The following is a 10,556-nucleotide window of genomic DNA, read 5'->3' as shown; positions in this document are numbered from 1 at the left end:
GAGTTTCATTTTGTTCACATATTTTCATTTTACACCACTTGTTGCAGTGAGTTTGGCCTTAGCTCCCATAAACTGGGGAAGCACAGATAATATGTGGGCAAGTTTAATGTCCTGTGTTTGGAACTGGTTGCCCAAATAAACTGTGCAGATTTTAGAGATTTTCAAAACGAGACTGGTAACACCCTGACAGCCTCATCTGACTTCGGTGCTGACTCTGCTGTGAGAAGGTGCTTGGACTAGAGAAGTCCTGAGGTCCCCTTTAACCTCAACTGTTCTGTTAATATTGTTAATGTTAATGAAATTTAAAAACATGATATAAATATGTAATGGAATATAGTTCCAGAAAACTAAAATTGTATTATATCTGGTGTGCTTAGAGCATCCATTTGCAAATCTGAAACTCAGATTTGTTTCCAGTGCTTTAGGTACTCAGTGTAGGTTGTAAGAGTGGTTTCAAGCGCAGTGTTGGGTGTTCTTTGCACTGTAACTCCTAGAGGAAAAATGAAAGAGGAACCAATTTAATTGGGAAAGGAAGTGATGGTTGCCTGTATAATACCTGCAAGTGCGATATTCTCAGTCGCCCATTTTCCCAGCCCAGGCTGGGCTCTGTGTGTTATTCCAGCCTGCACACCGGTGTTTGTTCTGTGTTCCCTCGGCAGGTCCGTGAGCCCATGGCAGCCGGGCCCTGCCATGGAGGCCCAGACCCCGCCCGGCCCGGGCCCGTCCCCGCGGGGCCCCTCGGAGCCTGCCTGGGGCCAGGCCCTGCCGCAGCCCCTGTACCTCAAGGCCCTGACCATCCCGCTGCTCCAGCCCGTCCAGCCTGGCTGCTTCCAGCCCCACGGGCCCTTGGTGGCCGCCAGGAGCTGCGTCCACCTCGATGGCAGCAATGTCCCCCTCATCCTCAAGCCGCTCGTGCCCCCGGAGGGCTCGGAGCAGCCTCAGCCGCTTCTCCAGAAACAGCTCGGGCAAAGCCTGACCTTGAGCATAGTCAGCACTTTACCAGTTTTGTCGTTGCCAAGTCCTTGTGTAAAAGCGTCTATTGGGAGCCCGGGAAAATCAAAAAAATCTGGGAAATACATCTGCAAACACTGCGGACGAGATTGTTTGAAGCCAAGTGTCCTTGAGAAACACATTCGCTCCCACACGGGAGAGAGGCCCTTTCCATGCACCACTTGTGGCATCGCGTTTAAAACCCAGAGCAACTTGTATAAACACAGGAGAACTCAAACGCACGTCAACAACACCAGGCTGCCCTCAGACTCTGACATCAGTGGGGGACCAGAGCAAAATGAGAGATCAGCAGAGAGCACCACCTCTCCCCAAGGCAGCAAAGTCTTGAGTAGCACCAGTGAAGACCAGGAGATGCCCATCAAACAGCCCAGTTCAGAGACCAGTGCAGCAACAGACACTAAGAAACCTCACGAGCTCTCACTGCCAGCGACAAGCTCCTCATCAGCTGCTTCAGAAAATCAAGAAACAACAAATCAATCACTGAATTCAAAGGCTGTTCAGGGGGTTCCTGAAAGAGAACCTCAAAGTTTATCATCTCCAGGAGCTTTGCCAAATGGTCCGAGTCTGAGAAAGAAGATGCAGGAGCAAAGAACTCCGACTGCCAATAAGCACATTCAGCTGCAAAGGCAGCAGGCAACCTCTTCAGAGAAGCAGTGGGATTACAAAGCCTTGGACTGCAAGCTGAAGAAGTGTGAGAGCACTGACTCGGGGTATCTGTCACGCTCTGACAGCACAGAGCAGCAGCTGACATCGTCCAGCCCCCTGCACAGTCTCCACGAGCACAGCACAGAACTGGAAAATGAAGCTGCCTTCAGCAGCCCAAGGTGTGCCTCCAGCAGCACTGCAAAGCCAGAGGCAGCTGACAAAGCTACAGCCTCGATGCTAGAGAAAAAGAGGCTGGAAGAACACATTTCAAAGCTTATTTCTCACAACAAAAGTGTGGTGGATGACACCCAGTTAGACAATGTCAGGCCCAGAAAAACTGTCCTTTCTAAACAGGGAAGCATTGACCTTCCAATGCCTTACACATACAAAGACTCTTTCCATTTTGATATCAGAACTTGTGATGTAAATAGGAAAAAGAATCTTTCTCTTTGTTCAGCAAAATCTACCTTTGCACCCCTGGAGAAATGCAAGCCAATGTTTTTCCATTCAGTTCCCACCCAGTTCTCCACAACAATCGACACTGTGCCTGTTACTCGGAGCAACTCCTTGCCTGTTGTGGAGGGAGCGAGGATGGTGCATGACAAAGCAGGATGCTCAAAACCACTTTCTCTTACTAAGCACTCTGTAAACACAGGCACCGCTGGTTTGCTGCCTAGCAACGATCTCACTGCCAGTTCAGTGGATTTCCCTAATAGCCATCCCCGAGCTCTAGTCAGACAAACTGCAGTGGATGATTTGCCCCTAAGTAACGTGGCTGATCATCCTTCTCTGTCAGAGGAGCTGAAAGGGACTAAAAAGCTTGGGGCTGTAGAATTAATCAGTGCTAAAAATAAGAAACACAATCAAAGGAAGTTGAAGATGTTCTCTCAAGAAAAATGGCAAATGTATGGAGATGAAACATTTAAGAAAATCTACCAAAAAATGAAAAGCAGTCAAAATGCCAAGAAAATGAAACAAAGAGAGAATAAGATTACAGATATTACAAGCCTGATTCCTAATTCAATGGAATCAACCAGCAGCACTGAAATAACTGAGGAAAGAGATGGCAGGAGCTCTGCAACTGACAGTCCTTCCTCCCTTGTGACAGCAGCTTCAACCATGGGTAAATCAGGAATCTCTGCTGATGGTAATCATGTTCTGCAGAATGTGTCCTCTGAGGAAACTTCAGACAGAGTGTCCAACCTAATGGAGACATCACATTCTGTAACTGCTGGAGCTGTAAGCAGCCAAACTTCCTCAGAGCTCAGTGGCAGTGACACGGAGAAATGCACAGCTGGCAGCAGCACACTGCTGGCTCCAAGCACTGGTGAGCTCAGGCTTCAAAATCCTGAGTGTCAGCTGAACAGCCACGGGAGGAATGAGGACTGCTTGCCAGTACAGAGTAGCAACTGGGAGAAACCAAGCCCTGGGAAAGAATCCAGTGCATTTGAATTAGATTGTAAAAGCACTTCACACAATTATGGGAACCATCATGGGACTAAGGAAAGTGGCCAGCATGGCCTGATGCCCCCGTGGGTCCCTTGCAACAACAGAGAAACTGCAGGAAAATTCCAGACTCTGCCATCAGAAAGGAAAAAGCTGAAATTCGAAGTGGAGAAGACACAAAATGTGATTTCAGTGCCCTGCCCTAGTCCCAGAGGTGAAACCACTGAAGTAAGTGAAGCAGAGAGAGGCCTTTGCTCTGGCATTCAGTGTCTTCCCACAGCTCCAGTGAAATTCTCCACTAAAGCAGAGGAGCAAAAATCAAGCACAGGAATTAATGAAGCCACTGGAGGTACTGAGAGTGTGGAATATAGGAAAACAATCAAACTTCCCACACAAACTTTCAATTACTGTGACATCAACCTTCTTTCACATCCTGCAGGTATCTCAAGAGATTCACTGGTGGGATTTTTAGGGTCTGAATTAAGGGAAGGTGATTCCAACTCTTTTGCCTTGCACAATGCAGCAGATGGAGACAACAAAATGTGTCTTGTAAAAACAGGAGCAAAAGTGCCACTTCCCAGTGACAATGCTGTGGAAGTGTCTTCTAAAAGCCATCATCTGCAATCTGATAGTTTAAGTCCAGTCCCACAACAAAATGCCTTCTCTCCAAAATATATCCTTAAATTGCCCCAGGACAAGAGAGCTTCAGATCTGTCACCTTTGCTTCAATCTGAACAGGAGATGACACCTGGCACACCTGTGACAGTCACCTTAACCACCCCACCCTGCTCTTCCAGCAGCATGTCCCTCCATTCTCATTCCAGTGATGTGGTTTGGTGTCCTTTAAAATCTGAAGTGAGACAAAAGGTTGGAAAAGAAGAAATTCAATGGAATCTTCACACAAACTGGAAAACTCCAGGATTCTGTTCACCAGTCAGCTCAGAAACCACAAATATCCTAACCATAGCAGAGAACAACTTTCCTAAGCAAAACTTTAGGCAGCAGGATATTGCAAGAGAGGATTGGAAAAACAAACAGAACAAAAATAAATTAAATTATCAAAGGCAAACAGAAGAGAAGTGGATGAGTAAAAGTACTTGCTCTATACAGACTCCAAAGAAGAAAATCTGCTTTACTTCTGTGTATACAAGTGGCTTTTTCATATCTGCTGACATCAAAGATGAGAGGAGGGCTTTACACCACCTTTGCTCAGGAAGCGACTCTTTGATAAAAACATCAGTTTCTAGCAAAGATGCAGAGCCAACAATCCTGGAATGGGGCAGAGAGGGAAGTCCACACATCCTGAAGGACACCCCAGCACCACTGCAGGATCTGCAGCATTCCCAGAGCTCAAGAGACAACCCCACTTATTTTTGCCATTCTTTTGGCACTTTCTACTGCCACACTCTCAGCACTCACTGTAAAGGATTCCCAGTGCTGCCCCACTCTAACAGGACCAGCTGCTCTGGCATTTCTGCAGTGCCAGGCTCCAAGAGCAGCTTCCCATCGCTCAGTGCCGAGCCCCGGCTGACGTGGTGCTGCCTGAGCAGGAGCCTCCCTCTGCCCTCGGAGCAGGGGGGCACTGCAGCCTCTGCCCACCCCTCCGTGCCCCCCTGGCACAGGGAGCCCGGCAGGGAATGCACCCTCTCCAAATACGACATCTCCATTTTCAAAATGAGAAATATTAGCAAGACTGTGGCATATGGCTTAACAAACACAAGCTTGAAAACGTTGGTTTCATCCTTTTCCAAAGGACATCAGATGCAGGAGGTAATATTGATAATTCTGTTTGCTTTATCAAGAGGGTGTTATTGGCTGACAGCCCACCTCCACCCTCTTACTAAGAAAATTAAATAATTATTAGAAGTGTATTATGAACATTTACAGGCATTTGCTGATACACAATTTACAATTTATATTTTTATAACATAAGTCTATATTAATTTGATGCATCAGAAAGATATATTTCTGTGTGAATATTTAAGTTTCTTTCACTTTTCAGAATGCTGATAGTGAGAAGAGTGAATTTCTATTTCTTGATTTTTTTTCCCCTTTATGGGAATTTTTAAACATTTTTCTCTAATAGCATCTGTTTTCATTCTAAATGAATATTTGACTTAAATACAGAGTTGTGCTACTTAACTCCTATGCTGTTCAGTGCTATTTAAAACATGCACAGATTTCCAACTTCTCAGTCAATGTCATTCACAGTTTTCATGGACTTGATTTTTCCCCAATATTCTCAACAGTTAAGCTCAGACGTTCCCAGTGGTTCTTTCAAGAATATTTCAGAGCAAAAGAAGAAAACAGTAGTTTGCAAAAAGGAAAAACTCTCAACAAATAAACTCAAGAGGAGCCACAAACAGAAAAGGATTAAAGTCACCCCTAAATGGTAAGGAGTATGGCTTTCAGGTTCACTAGATATAGACATAATTTTATTGTAATGCATGTAAAAACTCCACAGAAAAGAAAAAGGTTTGCCCAAAATTCAACCTTATCAAAACTGTGGGGAAAAAGAAAGATAAATCTCTCAGAAAGAGCTGTTCTTATACCACAGCAAACTTTGGGCCCTGAAGGTAAACTATAAAAATATCAATATGTTGTTTACTATTAGGAACAGACTTTTCTAAGCAATCCAGAAATATTCCACCGAAAGATGATGCCTGGTCAGTTGACTCTCTCTATGATTTAGAAATTCCTCTTATCTGTCAAAATTGTCAGCATTAACTTTTGTTTGAAGGGGACCAAATGGTTCTGTTTTTAATCCTGTCCCAGCTCAGAGCAGTGCGTGAAACCCTTTGTCCTTGGAAGATCCATATCCTGAGCTGGTATTCACCAGAGAAAGCAGGACAATAAATATCAAGTTTAACACCAACTAACAGAACCATCTGTAGTTCAAAGGATCATTTGGTTTAAATAAAAAAAAGCAGGAAGAATTTGAGCATAGAACTATCAAGGGCACATTGTCTCAATCAGCACAGCTCCCCCCTTTCAATGGGAATTCCTATCAGAGGAACATTTACCCTCTAATCTTTCAGGAGTGTGGGGCAGCAGGATGCCTGATGAATTGCCTCAGTAAGGAACACATATTGTGTGCACACATCCCTCTTTATTTCATGGCCAAAATCAGACAGAGTGACTCCCTTGAGGACAAATCAGTGTCAGTAACTTAATCACCGTGTCCAGCTCAGCAAACAGCACTGCAATTCTGAAGGGTCATAAGAACAGAAATAGAAGACTCAGGTCTATGTCACCCAACTGTGTGACATTCTTCTAGGACTTTTTCCTGGTTTGATTTTCAGGTGCTGTTTTGTTGTTGTGTTTTTTTCCCTGCTGGTCTCAGAATTTGTTTATATCAAATTTATTTAGGGATTTAATAAAGTACAGTGTCCTGAAAGCTCAGGTCATGCCTGTTAGTAGGTAACTGGCCCAACTGGTAACCACCAAATGTAATTTAATTTTCTAATACACCAAACACCTGAATAAGTGCATCCTTTTAGATTTACATCTTGCTCTGTGGATAGTGACATTCTGTTGATTTAGGGATGGGACCTTAGTGTCACTCATTCAGAGTAGAAAATAGAGCAGAGTTGGATTATTCAGTGTGGGTTTGCTAAATAACCAGAATCTTCATGTTGTTCCTTAGTGATGATGAGCAGGTAGCACTCAAGAGGTGAAAAGGATAAAACACAATAACCACACAGCCTCAGGTGATTCCTGTGTGGTTCAAGTCTTTGTGAAGTATATTGTTTTAAAATTCCAGATGTAAGAAAAAGGATCTGTTATTCCTTAATCCTTTTCTCTTAGAAAATCAAGGATTTACTGATAGAGAGAAATAAAGATGGTAAAATAATTGTGGGTCTCTTACCTAAAATCCAGCTTTTGTTTTTGAGTTGACATAAACAAGCATCTCCTTCCCAGTAATGAATTGCTGTTAGACTTTAGTGCACCTGATGAGGTGCTGTTGTTCTCCTCTGGCTGCTCCTACATCTCCCGTGTTTGTTTATCCCCTCAATGCCCCTGGCACTGCAGGTACAGAGGGAGGCACAGCCATGGATTTGCTCAGCTGAAAATGAACCGGCTGAGCAAGAGGCCCTGCTTTCCCAACAGAGCTCTGGATGCTTTGAGGAAGGGCTGCTCATCCCAACCCCCCAGATTTAATAAGCATAAGAAGTGCCATTCTCCTCAATCCAAGATGCAAGGTAAGTTTTTGGGATATTTGTGTGAAAATATTATTTCAGTGATATAATGAGAAATGTAGCAAGTTCAAGCATGGGGGGGGGGGGGTGATATAAATCAAAGTTTAACCAATCTCTTTTCAATAGAAAATTATCTACACCAGCAAAAAGACACATCATATTCCACCTCAGACAAACAACTTTGCAGAAGGAAAAAAGAAGCAAAGAATAACTCAGGAATATCTTCCCATACTGAAAACCTAAACCATGTTAAACAAAAAGACAAAATGGATAAAAAAGTAGGTATTGTACCTTAATTCTTGTATTATTTTTTATTAACAGAAAAAAGAAGAGTTAATTAAAACCTGAATTATATTCAGCTACTTTAAAGTTGAAATTGAAACTATTTTGTATCACAGATTTTGGTTAAAATGTTTGAAAATGTGTTAAAGGTATTTTTAGGGGTTAAACATTAACATTAACTTACTAATGTTAGAATTAGCTAAAATAACAATTAAACTTGAGTACTTTGGATGAAATTACTCTGGACTGAAAACTTTACATGTATATTTTTTCCCCTCCTAATTCCTACAGGACATTTCTGGGCAAATCAGGGAACACCCAAGAACAAACGCCTCTGTCCAGAACATTACAGCTCCTCTGGGAATAGCTGTGACAGCTCATTCCTTTTCCTCCAGAGCTGACACCTCCCTGCAGGAGTTCAGCAGGGACGTGGCCATTTGCTGCTGGGTGACCCAGCCCCTGGTGCTGCAGCCATCCCTGCCTGGGCAATCCCGGCCAAGCCTTTGGAGCCACCCCCTGGCAGCTTCCTTTGGCTCCTGTCCTGAATTTACAAACACCGACACAGGTGAGCAACCTGGCAGCACAAACCCAGAGGCTGCTGCTCCTCTTTCCTTACATCCAGGAGGAAGCCAGGAAAGCATATTGAGGGTAGAGTCAGAGAGCCAAATATTTGGGATATCAGAGCCGGTGATCCAGGCTGCTGGAAGGGAGAAAGCTCTGAGTGAAGAAAACACAGATTCACCTGGCACAGAAGGCTCAGCTCCCAGTTCCCAGCCAGGATGTTCACGTTTGTTTGGATCCCAAGCAGAGTCTGTTCAGTTGCCCAGCAGGGAACACTCACAGAGGGCAAACTTAGCTCAGCATCTCCTGGAGCTGCACAGAAGCGCAGACAAGAACAGATCCCACCTGCAGCCCAGTCCCTATGGAAGGCCACAGGGAACAGCTACTGCTACCTTTAAAAAGTCCCCAATGACTCTCAAATCCCCTGAGTTCAAGAGTTACTCTGCAGCACCTCCCAAGACATACAAAAAGAGAGGCTTAGAGATGATGAGGAAACAAATGCGGGTGGAATACGATGACACGAGCAGTGATGATGAGGACAGGCTGGTTATAGAAATATAACAACAGGCTGCTGCCAGGGCTTGTGTGCCAGCCTGGAAATGCCAGGGATCTTTGATCCATAGTTCTGAAACACCTTAACATCAGCAAAGCCATTCCTCTGTGCCAGAGGCAACACCCTCTTTGGAAGAGCCCTTCCTTTCAAGGACTCTACCTTTTTTTAAAAATTCTCACTTGAGGCTGGCATGGCACATTCAAATGCAAGAGGCAGCCCTGTGCTCCTGACAGGTTTCCAGCATTGTTAAAGTTCCTGCCAGCCTCAGAATTCCCACAAGTGCTGCCTGCCCGTGGGTGTGTTACTCCAAGCCTGCCGTGGATTGGGTTACTGCAACAATACAGCTGCAGCAGCTTCCTCAGCTCAGAATTCCTGCAAGGGGTCAGATGTGTTCCCTTCTCCATATTCCTGTAGTCACTGCCTCTGTACTGGGAGTGACACGCTGGCATGGAGGGCAACATCTGTTCCCTAAGTTTCTGTGATATTGGAAGAGTCTGGAAAAAATGCTGGTCTTTTTCCATGTTGCACAAATGTCAATGCTTCTGTGTGAGAAATGACACAAGCATGCTTTGCTTTGTGTTTTGTGCCTTTTATGCCAAGATCTACTCGAATATTCTTGATTTTTAGGTGGAGAATATGAGTGTTAGCTGTTGGTATTTCCTTGTGGTAAAATTTCTGACAAGGATTTTTTCATTATATTTGTCACATTGTGCTCCAACTGATGTCATCTGGAATGTTTCATTTTTATTGTAATTTTAACTGCAATGATGCCATTTTATGGAGGGTAAAGAAGCTATATGGCATAGCTTGTTTTCTTTTTTTAACAGGTTTTGTGCTACAAACCCTAAAATTTACTGGTTTCTATGTCAATAAATAATTAGATATTTCAATTTGACCAAGTGTGTTGACTTGCTTGATTAAACTGATGAACACTAAAATATTCCACTTCTACATTATAATCAAATTCTGTACTTAAACTTCTGTTCTTATATTCTGATTCACACATAAGGATTAATTGATTAACCTACATGGGATATTTGGAGTTGCTTTTTAGTCATGCTCAAGTAAAAGAATAAACAGATCATACAAAGAAATTTAGTACAAATTATCTGAAACAAATATATGTGTATGTGTAAAAAAATGTCCAAACAGCTCAGAGAGATAAACCACATGCCAAGTCCTGTGCAATTCCTGTGTTTGGATGCCCTACAAACGTGACAAGGCTTGAGGTTGTCAAAACAGAGCTTCACATTTATTCTTTATCTTGTTCAGTATTTGTACTCACAGACTGGTGGGTATTGGGGTATTGGGGTGACTCCCAGGTACAATGAATTTAAATAATGTGAATTCAATGAAGTACACAAATAGAATTTGGGAAGAAAAAGAGGAAAAGAAAGGGAGGAACCATCAATACTGAACAATTCAAAGTTCTGGAGCTTTTTTTTTCTTATAGAATCACTCAAAGCTACAGCTGGATTCTGAATTTGTAGGAAAAGCAGGAGAAGAAACACAAAGCTTATAGAGATCCCCAGATCAGTGTTCCCAGCAATGCTGTTGGCCAAGCACCTTTAGAAAGCACAAAAATCATTGCACCAAACCCCACCAGCACCTCCACAGCAACAATTTTCACCTCTTGCCTGTGCAAGATCTAATTATTATAATACATGGACATGTAAGGAATATTCTGGACAAGATTTTATTTGCTTAATGTTTGTGGCTAAATGATGTATTTTAAAGTGGAATTTCTAGGTCAGTAATTCAGAAATAGTCTAATGACAGAGTCAGAATTGCTGTGCAAAGAAACTTTTGTTCTGCATAGATTTTACAGCATAAAGAACAGAAATTTCTATGTCATTCTG

At 43.2% G+C, this 10,556-nt stretch overlaps 1 protein-coding gene across 1 annotated transcript; it reads left to right on the top strand.

Moving 5' to 3' along the window:
- The first annotated feature begins 690 nt into the window (after nt 1–690).
- On the top strand, nt 691–9,547 carry ZNF831 (zinc finger protein 831). Its single transcript, XM_058814872.1, has 5 exons — nt 691–4,872; nt 5,352–5,494; nt 7,135–7,304; nt 7,428–7,579; nt 7,875–9,547. Exons 1-5 carry the CDS (start codon nt 691–693, stop codon nt 8,703–8,705), a joined length of 5,478 nt encoding a protein of 1,825 aa, XP_058670855.1. The 3' UTR covers nt 8,706–9,547.
- The last annotated feature ends 1,009 nt before the right edge of the window (nt 9,548–10,556 follow it).

Source organism: Ammospiza caudacuta, chromosome 15 (assembly GCF_027887145.1).
Source record: "Ammospiza caudacuta isolate bAmmCau1 chromosome 15, bAmmCau1.pri, whole genome shotgun sequence".
NCBI lineage: Eukaryota > Metazoa > Chordata > Aves > Passeriformes > Passerellidae > Ammospiza > Ammospiza caudacuta.
This window is presented reverse-complemented; position numbering and strand designations above follow the sequence as displayed.